The sequence below is a fragment of the Oratosquilla oratoria genome, chromosome 40 (assembly GCF_046742065.1).
Source record: "Oratosquilla oratoria isolate Oo_2021 chromosome 40, ASM4674206v1, whole genome shotgun sequence".
In the NCBI taxonomy this organism is placed as follows: domain Eukaryota; kingdom Metazoa; phylum Arthropoda; class Malacostraca; order Stomatopoda; family Squillidae; genus Oratosquilla; species Oratosquilla oratoria.
The window spans coordinates 7,920,576-7,939,594 of record NC_134816.1 but is presented as its reverse complement, the minus strand read 5'-3'; the positions used below and the strand labels follow the sequence as shown (position 1 = coordinate 7,939,594).

The 19,019-nt window shown below is 42.0% G+C and overlaps 1 protein-coding gene across 8 annotated transcripts in view; it reads right to left on the bottom strand.

Moving 5' to 3' along the window:
* Positions 1 to 19,019, bottom strand: part of LOC143020629 (monocarboxylate transporter 9) — a 541,387-nt gene that overhangs the window by 166,220 nt on the left and 356,148 nt on the right. For all 8 annotated transcript variants that reach the window (XM_076177112.1, XM_076177115.1, XM_076177114.1 and 5 more), the window contains one exon: positions 8,689 to 8,874. In XM_076177112.1, coding sequence (XP_076033227.1) covers positions 8,689 to 8,874 — 186 coding nt within the window. The remainder of the gene's footprint in view (positions 1 to 8,688; positions 8,875 to 19,019) is intronic.

Below are 19,019 nucleotides of genomic sequence, written 5' to 3'. Positions count from 1 at the left end.
AATCTCATTAAAGACATTGACAGACTGGAAAAAGTACAACGGCGAGCCACAAAACTGATTCAAAATATCAAAAATAAATCATACGAAAATCGACTAAAACACATGAATCTGTTTTCCCTAAAAAAGCGTAGACTCAGAGGTGACTTGATACAGGTCTTTAAGATTTTAAAGGGAATTGACAACATCAAAAGTGACCAAATTTTCACACTGAATGAGAATCAGACAAGAAACAATGGTCTCAAACTGTCCGGAAATAGATTCAATTTGGAAGTAGGTAGAAACAACTTTGCCAACCGTGTAGTTAATGAATGGAATAAACTTCCTGCACAGGTAGTGCAATGTTGTTCAGTTCGAAGCTTTAAGAATCATTTAGTTAAATACCTAAGCAAGATGCTGTAATGATTATAATTTATCTTATATTATTTGTTTTTGTTTTGTTATCATTTGTCTGTCTGATTTTCGTTTATTATTAGTTATGTCAATTTATTATTAATTACTATTTACCTGTTTGTTTATTATTTAACTATACCTATGCATTTATTTATGTATTTTATTTGTTATTTACATTATTATAGTTTTTATTTATTATTTTATTATTAATATGATTTTTTTTTTCGCATCCGACCTAGATATGGATCAAAAGGGCTTCTGTCGGCATGCTCCGCCTTTGTAATCCTTTGTATACTGTATGTATGTGTATATACATATATATATATATATATATATATATATATATATATATATATATATGTATATATTGAGAAAGGGAAGTTGAGAGTGGAGGACAGGTGGAGAAGAGGTAACAGACAAAAACAGGGAGGTGCTTAGATAAGAAGGAAAAGGACAAAAGGTAGGGAGGTGCTTAAATAAGGAGGAAAAGAAGCAGGAGTACAAAGAGAAGCTGAGATAAGTGTAGGAGATGGTGAAGGATAGAGTAGAGATAGGAGTGGAAGAGGAATGGAGATGTTTCAAGAAGGGAGTGACAAGGCGTGCAAAGATAGTGTGTGGAACAAGGAGGATGGAAAGGAATACAAAGAAGAGTAGTGAGTGGTAGGATGGTGAAGTGTAGATGGTTGTAGAAGCGAAGAAGCGAGTGTTCAGGACTGGTTGCAAAGTAGGATGAGAGAAATATAAGAAAAACACAAATAAGAAGAGAAAGAAAGCATAAAATAAAAGAGAAAAAAGGAAAGCAAGTGTAAAATGGGAGAAGTATGACAAACAATTTTGAAAGTCCTTAAAAGATCTTTTGGAAGGAAGTTAAGAGAGGAAGGTGAGGCGAATGAAGATGAGAAGAAAAGGCAAAAGGCGCAAATTGACAGATTTAATGGTTTGAGGAGACAGTAAGGGGAAGATGGGCAGATTATTTTAGAGAGCTGTTGAATGTGGAGGAGGGTAGGGAGGAATCAGTGGTAGGAATGGGAGGTACAAAGAAAATTATATTAATGGATGAGGGAAATGGAGGTGAAGTGAAAAATGATGGGGTGCAAGTAGCTCTGAAAATGATGAGAACAGGTTAAACATATGGGTTAGATAGGTGTTATGTGGAGTGTCTGAAGAAGGGAGGTACAGTAATAGTGGACTGGCTAGTGAGGTTCTTAATGTGTGTCTAAGGGACGGTAGAGTGCCAGAGGATTGAAGGAGTGCCTGAGTAGTTCCACTTTTCAAGTTAAAGGGGGGCAAACGTGAGTGTAGTAGTTACATGGGGATTGCTTTGTTGAGTGCAGTTGGGAAGGTATATGGGAGAGTTTTGATTAAGAGTGTTAGGGGAGGAACAGAAGGTGTAATTGGTGGGAAACAGTGTGAGTTTAGGAAAGGTAGGATTGTGTGGATCAGATTTTTGTGGTAAGGTAGATCTGCGAGAAAGCTTTAGGAAAAGGTAAGGATGGTTTTTGGGCCTTTATGGATTTAGAAAAGGGTTATGACAGGGTAGACAAGAGGGCACTGAGAGATTTTGAAGATATATGGGATCGGGGAAGAGCTGTTAAGGGCAGTCAAGAGTTTTTACAAGAGTAATAGAACATTTGTTAGATTGGAAAATGGAGAGAGAGTGATTTGAGGCAAAGGTGGAGCTGCATGAGTAATTTAAAAGGCATGAAGAAACTCCAACCTATTCCACTCCCATGTACCACCCATTCCTCCTTCTCATCTTAGCTCTTCATGAAGACGGTTATCCCTGTATCCTGTTCACTGTCCTGGGTCAGAAACAATGCATCAAGGCACAGCACATCCACAGTACGGCTGCTTCACTTAATCCTTTGGGCTACCTCAAAATATTATTCACACATAACCACTCCCTACTCCCCCCCCCTATCATTGCATTACAGTATCATCTATATACAGCCATTCTCCACTCATCCCTACCTCCTGCTTGCTCTCTTCATTGATCGACAGACATTCCCTTCTTGTTCAACGATCCTTTCACCCTATCCATCTCATCTTCGGTCGTCCCCTCAAGTTCACTTCATCCACCTCTGTCTTCCACACCTTTACTAATCTTTCTTCACTTATTCTTTCCATGTGTCCAAATCATCCGAATACTCTCTAATCAACCCTATCACCATCTACTTTTTTATCCCCCACTCTCCTCCTCGCCTCCTCGTTTCTTACTCTATCCAGTCTAGTAACCCCTACCATACATTGAAAGTTTTCCTCTCTACCTCTTTTAGATTCCATATCTCTGTCCAATACAGTGCCTATTTCTCATGGCTCGGTTTTGGGTCCCTTGTTGTTCATTATGTACATAAACGACTTAGACGATGGGATAAATAGTGATGTTAGTAAGTTTGCGGACGACACTAAAATAGGACGCCTAATTAGGTCAGGAGACGACGCAGAGATTCTGCAGGATGATCTTAACAAATTATTAACATGGTCGGTGAAATGGCAAATGAACTTCAATATCTCTAAGTGTAGCGTGTTAAACGTAGGGCTACACAACCCCAAAAATAGATACATCTTAGATAACACATTTTTAGAAAAATGTGAGTGCGAGAGGGACTTGGGAGTTCTGGTGAGTCCGGACCTTAAAACCAGGAAGCAGTGCATTAGCACCAGAAATAAAGCTAACAGAGCATTAGGCTTCATTGCTAGGACGGTAACGAATAGAAGTGCAGAGGTAATTATTAAACTCTATCTAGCGATAGTTAGACCCATCCTTGACTATGCGGTACAGTTTTGGTCTCCGTCCTACAGAACGGACATAAATTTACTAGAATCAGTACAGAGAAGAATGACCAAAATGATACATGGACTCGGAAATTTGCCTTACGGAGAAAGGCTTAGTCACCTAAACTTACACTCTCTGGAAAGACACAGAGTGCGGGGTGATCTAATAGAAGTGTTCAAGAGGATCAAAGGCTATAACAAGGGAGATGCAAACAAGGTCATCATAATAAAACAACAGGGCAGGACTCGCAGTAATGGGTATAAACTGGACAAATTTAGATTTAAGAAGGAAATAGGCAAGAATTGGTTTACTAATAGGGTGGTCGATGAATGGAATTAGTAAGCGCTGAAACTATCAGTTGTTTTAAAAAACGATTAGACAACTTTATGGATGGGGATGACAGGTGGTGATGGATACGGAGCTGCCTAGTGTAGGCCTTATGGTCTCTTGCAGTCTCCTTTATGCTTATGTTCTTATGTAACAGAACATCTGAGACAGCTGGCTCGTCACGCCCATGCATCACATCCTATTAGCCAAGTAGGGACAGAGGAAATTGAAGAGTGGTTAAAGCAGGTGTCAACGCGCCTATTGTGGAAGAGATGACGGATGAGGCCATAGTCAGCAGTCTTCGTACCCCTACCTTCAACACCCCACCTAAACAAGAGTCTGACGAAGAGGAGGAGGACGAGAGAGTGACATGAAAGGATGCTCACAAAGGTCTAGCTGTCTTTATTACCAAAAAGGCCATATCCTGCAGGCAAACAGACGGAAATTGTTCGAGCACGCAGGACGCAGGAAAAGCTTTGCTCCTACTGCCTTTCGCCCAGCAACCCCCACAAGCAATGGAAGACGACGACGCCCCTGGAACCAGAAATTCAAAATCAGCTGTTGAAGCAGTATCCCGCCCTAGCTTTACTCTTCCCACTAGGAATAAGTGTGTTTAGTTTAGGCTAAGAGAAACAAAGACAATGCAGGCAATTATCGGCTGAAAGAAACCTGCACAACGAAGCTATAGCGATAATCCCATACCACACTCCTGGTCATATGGCCACTTCTCGAAGGTTGAGTGTGGTTGGAATTTTCCGCCAGAATCATCGGAAATTTAAAATTCCCGGCTAAGTGCAGGCATGCGCATTGTCGACCCCACCTCCCCCTCCCTACCCCTCCCGGGCCCAGACCGAAGCCCAGGACCAGGCACAGGCCCATGCTCAGGCCCAGGCCATAGCCCAGGCCAAAGCCCAGGCCGAAGCCGGAGCCCAGGCCGAGGCCGAAGCCCAGGCTCAGGCCCATGCCCATGCCCATGCCCAGGCCCAGGCCCAGGCCCAGGCCCAGGCCCAGGCCCAGGCCCAGGCCCAGGCCCAGGCCCAGGCCCAGGCCCAGGCTCAGGCCCAGGCCCAGGCCCAGGCCCATGCCCATGCCCATGCCCATGCCCAGGCCCAGGCCCAGGCCCAGGCCCAGGCCCAGGCCCAGGCCCATGCCCATGCCCATGCCCAGTCCCAGGCCCAGTCCCAGTCCCAGTCCCAGGCCCAGGCCCAGGCCAAGGCCCAGGCCCAGGCCAAAGCCAAGACTCAGGCCGTGGCCCTCTAACACCTTTCGGCTTGCCTTTTCGGGCGGGTCCGTGAGCCCACCTTCCTCCCGGAGCCGCTCACGTAGACCCAACAGGAAGTCCCGCTCGAGAAAGAGTTCTATCTCTCCCAAGAGGCCTAGGACGCTCAGCTCGTCCACACCCTCCACATCCCGGTCACGGCACCACCCTCCTTCCGTCCCTGATAGGCCCCGTCTTCGACTCTGCCCTATCTCGCTATCCGGCCTTTCAGGCCGCGCAGACCAGAGCATCCCCCCCCCCTCCAGAGCAGCCTTCTAACGAGCCTCCGGCTCCGGCCCCCCCTCCCACACTCCCTCCTGGTCCTTCCCTCCGCCCCTCCGCGCCGGCGGCGGGTATAGGACTGAAAGGCCCCTCTCATGAGGAACCCCCCCCCCCCCCCAATCAGACGACCGTCGGGTTGGGGGACGGGGTGGAGGACCACCTCCGTTCATCTTTACCTTATCCTTCTACCACGACGGACTCTTACGAGATCCACCCCTTCTCATGGTATGACCTTACATACATCCCCCTTGTGTAGTGGCGAGGGATTTTATTCAGCAAAGAGGGGGTCTCGCCTGGTGGAAACGCTCTTCAGTACGGGGTCCTCTCATCACCTGAATGACATCATTTGAAGTCTCGATCTGGACTCCGCCCTACTAGGCTGTCCAGGCACCCAGGAAATGACACCTCGCTATATCACAATGTGATCCTGTGACGTCAGTGATCATTTGAAGTCACTATATGATTCTTGGATGTCACGATGTGTTTCTGTGACATCACGATGTGATCCTATGACGCCGTGATGTGATCCTGTGACGTCACGTGATGCTGTGACATCACAATGTGACCCTGTGACGTCGTGTTGTAACCCTGTGGCATCACGATGTGACCATGTGACATCACTAATTCTGTAACATTACTGTATGGTCCAGTGGAATTACAATGAAAACATATGACGTCACGATGGGGGTCCTGTGACGTAATTTTATTGGTGTCGTCACGATATGATTACATGATGCCACGATGTGATAGTAGTTCACGATGTGATCAGGTAACGTCAATATTCGATAAAGTGATGTCACGGTGTGATAAGATGACGTTATTATGTGATAAAATGACGTCACGATGTTGTCCTATGACGTCAGGTTGTGTCCCTGTGACGTCACGAGGCGATCCTATGACGCCATGATTAAATCCGGTGAGGTCACAGTATAATCACATGATGTCACTAGGTATTAAACATATGGAAGTCAGCTTGTGGGTGATGAGACGTCACAAACTGCCATAGCAAACTATTGGATGAGGACGCTCGCCACGGGCTTCGAGGACTTCCCGCGGGAAGACTTGGGGTGAGTTGGATACATACCGAGGGTCCAGGCCCGTCTTAGCGGGAGACGCTCAGGGAACGTCTTCACCCAGGACGAAGCCTCTTGAATAACGCCCACGGACGAGGTCGCTCGGAAACGACCTCGGCCTCGCATGTATGTTGTTATACGTTCTACAATCGAATTTGTGACTTCACTACACCCTCTGGGGATCGGGATCCACCTTGCCCTACTAATTTGATTCTCTTTACCATACCAAAAAAGGCCCAGGAAAAACGAGACTGTCTATGAACCTGAGCGCACTGAACAAATTCTTGAAAGCCCTGCGATTCAATATGGTGTCGGTGGCTCAGGTCCGGTCAGCATTCCAGGGGGGGGGGGGTTGCCTCAACTTCGCAACCCCGGCCCTTCCACTGAGCCGCTTGGGGCGCCGACGGCTGGTACGGGAGGTCGACAGGAGCATACTGCTCCTCCCGCGCGACCTGCCCGGGCCGGTACCCTCAGCACTCCATAGCTTGTTGCGTCCCTGGCTTCGGTCGGGGGCCCTACGCCGGTCGGTCCCATAGTCCCCGCCCCCACCTCGAATGGCAGGAGCGGCGGACGCCTCGGACATGGGGTGGGGCTTCCAGTCGAGCTGGAGACATCAAGCTTGCCGGGGATGGTCGGAAGATAGAGGGTCACTACACATCAACCTTCGGGAGCTGATGGTGGTGAAAGAATGACTCGAGCGACACCCCGAATTCTCCTGCATGAGCGTCCGCTTGGACATAGACAATGTGACGGCAGTACAGTGCGTGCAGAGGCAAGGTACGGCCCGACCAGGCCCACTCCTAGCCCTGTCGGAAGACATCTTCGCCGAGGCCTCACGCAAGGCCATATCACTCTCGGCGAAGTATGTTCCGGGCCGGGAGAACGACAGAGCGGACGCTCTATCCAGGTTTCATGAGACCTCCGTGGTGTGGCAACTACGCCCACAAGTGTTCGAGTCGCTCTCCCTCCGCTACGGCACCCTTGAGGTGGACCTGTTTGCCTCCCCAAACACGACCCAGCTCCCCCTCTACCTCACCTGCATCCAAAGGACACGCACAGGAGGCCCAGACGCCTTCACGCAGGACTGGAACAGCTGGAAGTACGTATTCATTTTCCTCCTCCAGCAACACCGGTCCTCCTGAAGGTGATGCAGACCCTCAGGTCCTTCAAGGGTCAGGTCCTCCTGATAGCTCCCTACTGGCCAACCCAGCCGTGGTTCGGGGAGCTAATGAGATGGGGCCCTTCTCCCCTTCTACTGGGGTCAGCCTGCCTAGCCAACAGCCTTACCGCACCCCTCCAAGCGTCACTCCAACTTGATACTTGGAGTTTCTACGGGGAGCTCTCAGCCAACTCTTCTCTACAGAGGCAGCAGACAAGATGCTCAGAGCTCACTTTCCGTCCTCAGTGCGGCAGTGTGGGTCCTGTGGACGGAGATTTCGGAACTGCCTTCGGAGACACACGATGGGGACCATCTCCGCCAGCACGGTTCTACACTTCCTGACTTGGCCGGCTGACTCCACCAACAGGGCACCGGCGACTATCTTGCCTCACTATACAGCCCTCACTGATCCGCTACGCTTTAGCATGAACATCCGAGTGCCACAGAGGGCGCGAACCCTCCTAATGAAGGGGATCAGCGCCTCGAGAGAGCCGAGACATCAACCGGTCCTGGCCTGGTCCTTGCATCGTCTTCTGCAGTACCTGGCGTTCGAAAAGGCCATTATGGATGAAGAACAATTCCCTCAACGTGTCGTCTTTCTGCTCGCCTTGACTACGGACTACAGGGCTTCACAGCTAGCGGCAATCACCCGCCACCCGTCCTTCTCTAAACTGGAGGAGGACAGCTCGGCCCTAACCCTCTCTCCATCACCAACATTCCTGGCCAGGAACGGCCAAGCGGACGACATGATTGGCGCTCTCAGAATACAATCCTTCCGGGAGGGAGGACGCCCACAACCGCTGCGCCCGATCTGAGGATCATCTCTCACTGAAGTGACGACTCAGGCGAGCCGGCTAAGAAGGGAGGGGTAGGGAGGGGGAGGTGGGGTTGACAATACGTATGCCTGCACAGAGCCGGGAATTTTAAATTTCTGATGATTCTGGCGGAAAATTCCAACCACACTCAACCTTCGGGAAGTGGCCATATGACCAGGAGTGTGGTATGGGATTATCGCTATAGCTTCGCTGTGCAGGTTTCTTAAGCCGATAAAAACAATTTAAGCGGCACGAGCCGCGACAAAGAAATATTATAATGCAGAAAATGTAAAAGAATTTTGCATGCGATTTTTCTTTTTATTAAAGGTTCTAAGGTAGGTTTATTTGTTGATTAACACTATTTTATTCAAGTGTAGTTTACTATCGTGTTTATCTATGTTATTTGCAAGGTTTAGGTAAGAAATTGAATTATTTTTGGGTGTTTTTATGCCTTTTTAAAGGGTATGACCCGAAACAACAGCATATTTGATTTAATGGCAATGGAAAAGTCCCGTGATAGCCGGATAATCTGAACTGTACTGTATATAAATATGTATATATGTATATACACATACATACATACATATATATATATGGAAGATACTTACATGCGTATACGACGAGTGTCCATCGCCACCCCATAGAAGCGAGGAGATTGGTGTTGAGGGGCGCAAAAATAAAGGTACCGATGCCGGAGCCACAGACGGCAATTCCCGTGGCTAGTGCCCGCTTTTTCTCAAAGTAGAAGCCCGTCGCAATCACCGCGGGCACGTAGATAAGGCCAAAACCCGTACCTTGTGGGGAGAAAAGAGAAAAAAATATTATTAGTCGTCACAGGAAAGGATGTTTAGTTACTCTACTGGCTTTCATTCTTGTTTCCATAGGAGCCACTCTTTTTTTTCACATAACCCATCCTCACATTCAGGTAGCTCAGCAATGTGAAGGGTGTGAAGGAAATGTGTCACTTGCCACACCTTCAATTAGTAAATTCATAATGAAAGAGACTGTATTGCAGCTAAAATGAATGAAATCAGATGATGAGAGTTTCTTTCTTGATGAAATACTTATGCGTGCATTTGATACGTCCGGCGCCAACCATAATAAAAGCAACCATTTTCACAAAAGGGCATACTGAGATACAAGAAACGAACCTCTCGGTATGGAATTGGTTAAGATACAACAATTGTAGGGAACTGCACATATATGGAGATAATAATTTTCTTACGCTGCGTTTTACGACTTTGGCCGTATTGCAGTTCGGATTTTATTATATATACATATACATACATACATACACACAAAACTGATCCCAAATATCAAAAATAAATCATACGAAAATCGACTAAAACATATGAATCTGTTTTCCCTAAAAAAGCGTAGACTCAGAGGTGACTTGATACAGGTCTTTAAAATTCTAAAGGGAATTGACAACATCAAAAGTGACAACATTTTTATATTGAATGAGAATCAGACAAGAAACAATGGTCTCAAACTGTCCGGAAATAGATTCAATTTGGAAGTAGGTAGAAACAACTTTGCCAACCGTGTAGTTAATGAATGGAATAAACTTCCTGCATTATTAGTTATATGTCAATTTATTATTATTTACTATTTACCTGTTTGTTTATTATTTAACTATAGCTATGCATTTATTTATGTATTTTATTTGTTATTTACATTATCATAGTTTTTATTTATTATTTTATTATTAATATGATTTTTTTTCGCATCCGACCTAGATATGGATCAAAAGGTCTCCTGTCGGCATGCTCCACCTTTGTAATCCTTTGCCTTTGTAATATATATATATATATATATATATATATATATATATATATATATATATATATACATATATATATACATATATATATATATATATACACACACATATATATATATATATATGTATATATATATATATATATATATATATATATATATATATATATATATATATATATTCATTGTATATATGGGCAGGAGATTTTCTCTCAAGCATGTATGGTTAAACTTAATGGCAAGATTATTATTGCAGAGTTTTTTATCTGCCTTTTCTCTTTCTCTGAGAATCTTTTTCCCTTCCACGGGAAGTTGTCTTATAATGTCACCATATGACATTGTTTTGTCAGTTACGAGGTTACTTTGGTAAAGCCATGCCCAAAGTAACTGACAAAACAATGTCATATGGTGACATTATAAGACAACTTCCCGTGGAAGGGAAAAAGATTCTCAGAGAAAGAGAAAAGGCAGATAAAAAACTCTGCAATAATAACCTTGCCATTAAGTTTAACCATATATATATATATATATATATATATATATATATATATATATATATATATATATATATATATATATATATATATATATATATATATATAAAGCTGAAGATCCTCCACAACTTATTTCAAATCCTTTCGCTGCGTTATTACAACTTTGCCATTTATTCAAGTTCCCACCACACGATTTTTTTTATTTTCTATACATTTTGATTTATTTATTTATTTTTCTAGCTTTGAAAAACATACTCTGTAGCGAATAGATTACACAAAGTCAGATTTCACGAAGCGCACTTCTTACCAATCACAATAAAAAATTTGGAATAAAGATACGGCCTTCCTGAGAACCACGTGGCACTTCCTCTAACTGGCTGTCGCTAGACTATTCCATTCATCGCCGCCAACCATTCGGTAGCGATTTACTTCTTCCGTATCAATTGGCACTTTTCCTAGTATTCTTATTTTAACCAGTTTATTTCATTCATCTCCGTGGATCCCCCACCACGTTACAAATCTATTATTGAAAAGTGAAGGCGCCTGAGGGAGATATCTATTAAACACTGAAATTACATAATTATGGTGGACAGTGCACTCCATGTTTAACTGGGGTTTTAATCATCAGCTCCTTTGCAATCCTTTGTAAATGCTGATATCGTACCAATATATAAAGGAAGAAACAAGGAAGACCCACGGTAACCAAAATGTGTAAAAATGTTATAAAAAGTAGATGGATAAAACATCTGGAGGAGAACAATATACTAAATCCGAGACAATTCTGATTTAGATAGGGAAGGCTGTGTGCCACAAATTTGATCTGTTTTTACATACATACATACATAAACCAAGGCTTTTTTTCCCCTTACCAGGGAGGTAGCCAAAAAGGACAAGGCACAAAATCATTCCCACCCATTCCATCCCCGAAAACACTCCACACCCCTCCACCCTCCCTCCCATCTTAGCACCTCCTAGATGACGGGTCATCCCCGCACCCTGTCCACTGCCCTGGGTCAGAAGCAGTGTCGCAGGACACAGCACATCCACAGCAAGGCCGCTTCATTAAATCGGCGACCCCCCCCTCTCCGTCCCCCCATATAAAGGAGAGGACGGGGAGAAACCCTTTGGGCTGCGTCAAAATTTTTGCTCACACACACTACCTCACCCCCCATTCCCCCGTCCATTCCACCTCATGCATCACAACATTTTCCATATACAACCATTCTCCATTCACCCCTGTCTTCTGTCCTCAACAGACATTCCCCTCTTCCCCAAAGCCCCCTTCACCCCATCCATCCATCTCATCCTAGGACGTCCCCTCATGTTCACTCCCTCCACATCTGTCTTCCATACCTCCTTTACTAGTCTTTCTTCACTCATTCTTTCCATGTGTCCAAACCATCCTAATACTCTTTCATCAACCCTATCTCCCAGCTCCCTTTCCACCCCTGTTCTCCTCCTCACCTCCTCATTTCTCACTCTATCAAGCCTAGTAACCCCCATCATACTTCTCAGACACTTCATCTCAAACACATTCAAACTCCTTCTCTCTTCCTCTCTTATGTTCCATGTTTCTGCTCCATACAGTGCTGTTGGCACAATCACTCCTTCATACAGTCTCCTCTTAGCATCCATTCCCAAATTTCTATTCCTCATTACACTTTTTAAACCACCAAGGCATTTACTCGCTTCTCTCAATCTACATTCTACCTCCACCTTCACTCCACCTTTTCCTGCCACATTTGCACCCAAATATCTAAAACTATCCACTTCCTCCAGTTGCTCTGCCTTAATGCTCACTTCCAGATTACTGCCACTTTCACCCCTTGTACATCTCATCACCTTACTTTTACCCACATTTATCTTCAGCTTTCTTCTCTCACACACTCTCCCAAACTCTGTCACCAACTTCCTCAATCCCTCCTCCGATCCTGCCACAAGCGCAGTGTCGTCCGCAAACAACAGCTGGCTGACCTCCCACTTTTCTCCATTTTCCTTAACCATCTCCAATCCCTGACCCACTACCCTTGCATTGATCTGTTTTTACTCAACACTATTAGATATGATACAGGAAAGAGACGGATGGGCTAATTGTGTTTTCCTAGATCTACAAAAAGCCCTTGAACAAGTTCCAAATATACATACATACATATATATATATATATATATATATATATATATACATATAAACATATACATATATATATATAAAACTATATATATATATATAAATATATATATATATATATATATATTTGGAACTTGTTCAAGGGCTTTTTTGTGTTAATTTTTGTGTTCATATAATCTTTTTTCTAATCCACGACCTGTTTCCCTAAAATATGAGGATGGGCAATTTTTACAAGGTATTTTATAGACAATACTATTTTCATTCGTATGGTTATTATAATTACGCGTTACCAAATGTCCCACTTTGCTACCTGATGTTCTTGCTATCTTTATACCTGCTTTTAAGAGGACGTTGTCTAGATCACATTACAAAAACTTTCAGCAAATTAAAATATCCCAAAGGTCTCCTACTTCAACTAGAAAAGAAAGCTAAGGAAATAAATAAGAAGAGTAAAGATAAAAATAATTGCAACAAATAAACACGATATATCACAGTCCCAAATTCCAGCATTAATTCAACTCTAGACAACGTCCTCTTAAAAGCAGGTATAAAGATAGCAAGAACATCAGGTAGCAAAGTGGGACATTTGGTAACGCGTAATTATAATAACCATACGAATGAAAATAGTATTGTCTATAAAATACCTTGTAAAAATTGCCCATCCTCATATTTTGGGGAAACAGGTCGTGGATTAGAAAAAAAGATTATATGAACACAAATATGATGCAAGAACCCACAGGCTTTCTAATTCTATAGTAAGACACATAGATACACATGACCACCTTCCGAACTGGGACAATACAATTATAATAAATAAAGGTTCAACAAAGAAATTAAGAAAAACAATAGAAGCAGCCTATATTAATACTAATAATAACATCAACCATAGAGATGGTTTTATATGCTTGGCAAGAGCTACAAGTTTATTGGTAGTGGATGAAAACAAACGGACAAATGTTCCGAGCACGACGACCTTTCCCAGGCACCCTGTGAGGTGACATGTATGTGTATAAAATGTCCATGTTATACTTTTGTGTTATGCTTTGTGATCAAGACCCTAAGGGTCGAAACGTTAAGGCAGTAAAATTCTTCCATTATTCCTCGTATATTTTCTCCGCCCTCAGTTACATTTGTCATAGTTTAAATTAACACACACACACACACACACACACACACACAAACACACACACACACACACACACACACACACACACACACACACACACACACACACACACACACACACACACATATATATATATATATATATATATATATAAGAAAACTGGAAACTGCATGGAAGGAAAAAGAGAGTAGTGCTCATAGATAAGAGTTCTACTTGGGAAGAGGTGATTAGTGGAGTTCCACAAGGATCAGTATTGGCCTCAATAATGTTTGATATTTATATGAATGACATGGTGAATAACATGGATGAGGGTGTGGAATGTTACATGAGCTTCTTTGCAGCTGACGCAAAACTGTTGAGGAGTACTGAAACGGACGATTCACTACAGAGAGATCTGAACAGGGTTTGGGAAAGGAATCAGAAGTGGGAAGTAAACTTCAACATTAGGAAATGTAGCATAATGGAATTTGGAAAAGTAAAGAAGGATATCAGGACAATATAAAATTGGTGAAAAGGAAGTTAAAAAAAAAAAAAAAAAAAAAAAGTGGGACCAGAAAAAGGCCTGGGAGTAATCATCACAAAGGATATGTCCCCTGACAAACAGATATAACATTCTATGATCAATAAAAGTGGTTTTTACTTGGATGAAGAAAATACTTGTGACACTAATAAGTCCAAGATTGGAGTACGCAGCGATACTATGGTCACCCAGTATTAAAAGGAATATAAGGAAAATTGAAAGAATCCAGAGAGCAACTACGAAGATGGCCCCAACACTTTCAAACCTGTCATATGAAGAGATAGTGTCAAAAGTGAATTACCGACTCTGGAACAAAGGAGATAAAGAGGTGATATGTTGACCATCTACAGAATTATGAGAGGTATAGGAGTCCTTGATAGAGAAGACTTACTAAGTTGGGATAAGAGAAATGCAAGAGGACATAGAAGGAAACTCAGAAAGGACAGTTATAGAAGAGACCTGAAAAAGAACAGCTTTCCATGTAGAGTGGTGGATGTATGGAACATACTAAACAAAACAATAGTGTGTGCGAAAACAAGACAGAAATTTAAGAGCAAATTAGACATGGCGAAATACAGAAACGGGACATCACGAGCGTAGCTCCCCTTCCCGTAAGATACACCTAGGTAAATCCGCACAAACACACACACATCAATATCACTCGTGTACAAGGCAGCCACGAAACTTTTATTCACCTCGCCGTTATAATTAATACGGAACTAATCACTAGCAATAGCGATGTAATTAAAATAATCAAATTGCTGCTGCTAGCGATTTAAGGCTACCTTACAAGGGAGTGGCATCGGCGATTGTAGTAAATAGATTTCAGGGCTGTAGTATTTCAGCTGGTTGAAACCCTTGATGCTAGTATATACATTAGGTTTACGATCGTCTTGTATGTTCAGTGTATCTTAATGGTAGTGAGCGGCATTCATGCTCCGTGGACTTACGATGGAAGCTCGCGACGGCCGGTTTGAATATTTGAATTACATAACTGTTACTAGAGATTCGTTATATGATAAACACACACACGTATATATATATATATATATATATATATATATATATATATATATATATATATATATATACATATATATATATATATGTGTGTGTGTGTGTGTGTGTGTATTGTATATATATATATATATAATATATGTGTGTGTGTGTGTGTGTATACATATATGCATACATATATATATATATATATATATATATATATATATATCTGTAGTATGTACACACTCATATACTATGCACACACACACACACACATACACACACACACACACACACACACACACACACACACACACACACACACACACACACACACACACACACACACACACACACACACACACACTTCAGGACAATTTTTCCTAAAATGTTTTATCAAACCTGGTAGGTGATAATTTTCTCTGATCCTACAGGTTGGCTGACGTGCTCTCTTCCTTTATATTTTATGCGTGCTCTGAAGCATTAGATTCTTTGATACATTCACATTAGACAGATAAAAATACCATCACTCTAGATAGACTTCGACTTGTTTTTGGAGTATCTACTTTACATTTTGTTCCTTGCTCTTCTGAACGAAGGATTGATTCTTCTCTTAGTTATCAGAAAGATGAGTCTTTACTAACATTTGCAACAAAGCTTTCTAGAAAGTTAAAAGAATTACCTCCTCGTGCCTTGCTAGTTCCTGCACTACCTAGTTATTCACAACAGAATACGGAGGTTCCTACTCCTCCTCCACCACCTCCTCTGTCTTCGATACCTACATAGAACACACCTTCACCACCTCCTCTGTCTTTGACTCCCACGCAGAACACTCCTTCATCTTCATCTGTATCTACCGTATTCACATGCACGTATTGTAACAAAGTAGGTAATTCAAGTGTTTTCTGTTTCCTTCGTAAGCGTCATGAACAAAATTCGAAGTAGACTCCTGTACGTAGACGGTTTCACTAGTTCTTCTTCTAGCATCACACATGATTTTTCAAGAATGTTATTTCAACCTCAATCTAGCTACTGTCATGTCCATTGACAGTGTAGCCATTCTTCTGATCAGAGTTGCAATATTTTGAAGCTTAGAGCAGAAAATAGTTAAATCCCCAAACAAACTCTATCCCATTTTCACAAGCCCCCGTATCAAAACCCCAAAGACTGACTAACAGTGACCAGTCCAAAATCGTCCCTTCAGTGGCTGCTGCCTCTTCCCAACTCCTTACCTTTCAGTGTTATGTGGACTAGATACGTATTTCTGTCACAGTAGACAATGAGGCAGAATGTAATCTTATATACTTTCTTGTGCTGCTGTTGTTGTATGCGAGCATTATACTAGTCCTAGTGCAGATCGAGTTCCGGTGAGCATTTTAGATGCTCCAATTGGTTATGTCGTCTTATTTCAAGCTAACCCTGTTCATGTAAGACATCTTGCATTAGAAGGTACTCTTTTCACTGTTCGTGAGGACCATGTTAATACGGCCATGATAACCAACGTTACTGGTGCTCCCATTACACTCTCTTCTGGTATTCACTCAGATTCTTTTGATGTCGTTGATGTTGACGCTGTCCAGGATTCACTCACTATCATAGCAGCTTCTATTCATTCGTCTACACATGCAAATAACGCAGCACATTTAGCCTCTCAGTATACGACATATGTAGGTAACATTGATTTTCCTGAGGCAGGAGACCGTCTCGTCGAATTGTTACTAACACATCATCAAGCTTTGGCCTTACCTGGGTAACGACTGGAAATTACGGATCGTGTTGTCCATAGCGTTTATCTTAAGCCAGGGGTGCCTCCAGTCTACGTACCTTCTTACAGGTTGCTTCACTCTCGTAGATTTGCAGCTCAGTCTTTAGTTGACGAGTTGCTAAGTTGAGCGTGTCATCCAGGAGTCTCATTCCCTGCTTCTTGTGCCCAAGAAGAACGGATCATTCCGCCCTGTTGTGGATTATAGGCGTGTCAACGATGTCACAGTTCCAGATCATTACCCTTTAACTGTGTTGTGTGATCTTCTTCAGTCTATAGGATCCGGTAACACAGTGTTCACCACCTTGAACTTAAAGACTGGCTTTTGGCAGATTCCTTTGGAAGAAAATTCTCGTAAGATCACGGCTTTTTCGACTCCGCCAGGTCATTATGAATGGCTCCGCTGCCCCATGGGGTTGCGGAATGCTCCTTTAACTTACCAGCGCCTTGTTAATGGACTTTTTGTCTATCTGGATGACTTTATTCTAGTTTCCAAGGATGTGGAAAGTAATTTTCATAATGTGTCTTTAGTCTTACAACGTTTTACTGAAGCTGAGTTAAAGTTCAATTTACACAAATCTTAATTTTTTAAGTCCAGCATCCAATTCTTAGGTAATGTAGTAGACAAAGGTGGCATTTATACTACAGATGATAAGATCAAGATTGTCAGAAACTTTCCTAAACCTAAGACAGTTGACTAAGCACGTTCCTTCCTAGTATTTGCAGGATACTATCGTGCTTTTGTAAAAGACATTGCTTCTATTGCATCACCTCTTACTCGTCTCCTCAAAGAGGTTATTTCTTTCCAGTGGCATGATACTCATCAGAAAAGTTTTGACTCCTTGAAGTAGGAACTTACTCAAGCGCCTGTGGTGGCATTCCCAGATTATCGTCTTCCTTTTACCTTTTGCATTGATGCTTCTGGTTTAGGTATTAGAGCTGTCCTAATGCAGCAAGTAGATGGTCGTCGCCCACATGTCATTGCATATGCTAGCCGAATTCTCAATCATGCTGAGTTACGCTATTCCGTTTCACATTTAAAAGTTTTAGCAGTAGTGTGGGCTCTAATGTATTTTCGTGACATCATCTTTTGTTATCATACCACAGTTTATACAGACCACATTTGTCTGTTTGATTATCATTTATTATTAGTTATATGTCAATTTATTATTATTTGTTATTTACCTGTTTGTTTATTATTTAACTATACCTATGCATTTATTTATGTATTTTATTTGTTATTTACATTATAGTTTTTATTTATTAATTTATTATCATTATTATGATTTTTTTGCATCCGACCTAGATATGGACCAAAAGGTCTCCTGTTGGCATGCTCCGCCTTTGTAATCCTTTGAAAAGAAATGTATAATTATATTAGGGATGGAAGAGAAGTATAATCTAAATAGGACTACAAGAATCAAAGAGGAAAAAGAAAAAGTAAACAGTTTATTAGAATTAGTTCAGGAAGATGAACCTGAAATAGGGAAACAAATTGAAGAAATGTATAGGCTCGAAAAATATAGTACAGATAAGACCAGACCAATTAAGGTTACATTCAGGTCACAAACGACAGCAGAGAATATTTGAGCAAAAACAGGGAAACTAGCAGACAGTGAACAAAATAAAAAGGGATGGATAAAAAGAGAAATGAATAAAGAGGAAAGAGAGGATGAGAAAACAAAAAGACAAGAAGCCAAGGAAAAAAACGAGATGAGAACAGAGTCAGAAAAAGAGGAATTCTATTGGAGAGTAGTGAATATGAAAGTGAGGAAATGGGTCATAACAGAGAAAAACAAAAGGGAAACAGAAAAAACAATGGAAGTAGTAGAAAATTAAGAGTGTCTTAAACAAATATAGATGGATTAATAACAGGATTAAACAAACTGGGGAACATTTTTCAGTAACTTTGAGTTGCATTGGATATTTTCATTGATTCTGAAGGAGTTTTAGGCGCTGATTTCAAATCTGAAATTATTTTTTCTCTACAAGCTCTAGTTTGTGTGGAATTTGAGGTTAACGAAATTGTACAAATGTGAACTTGCGTAAACCATGTATAACCATTTTCACTTCCATATATATAGATAGCTTCTAATATTTTGATCATTCTTCTTTTGTTCCAGTTCAA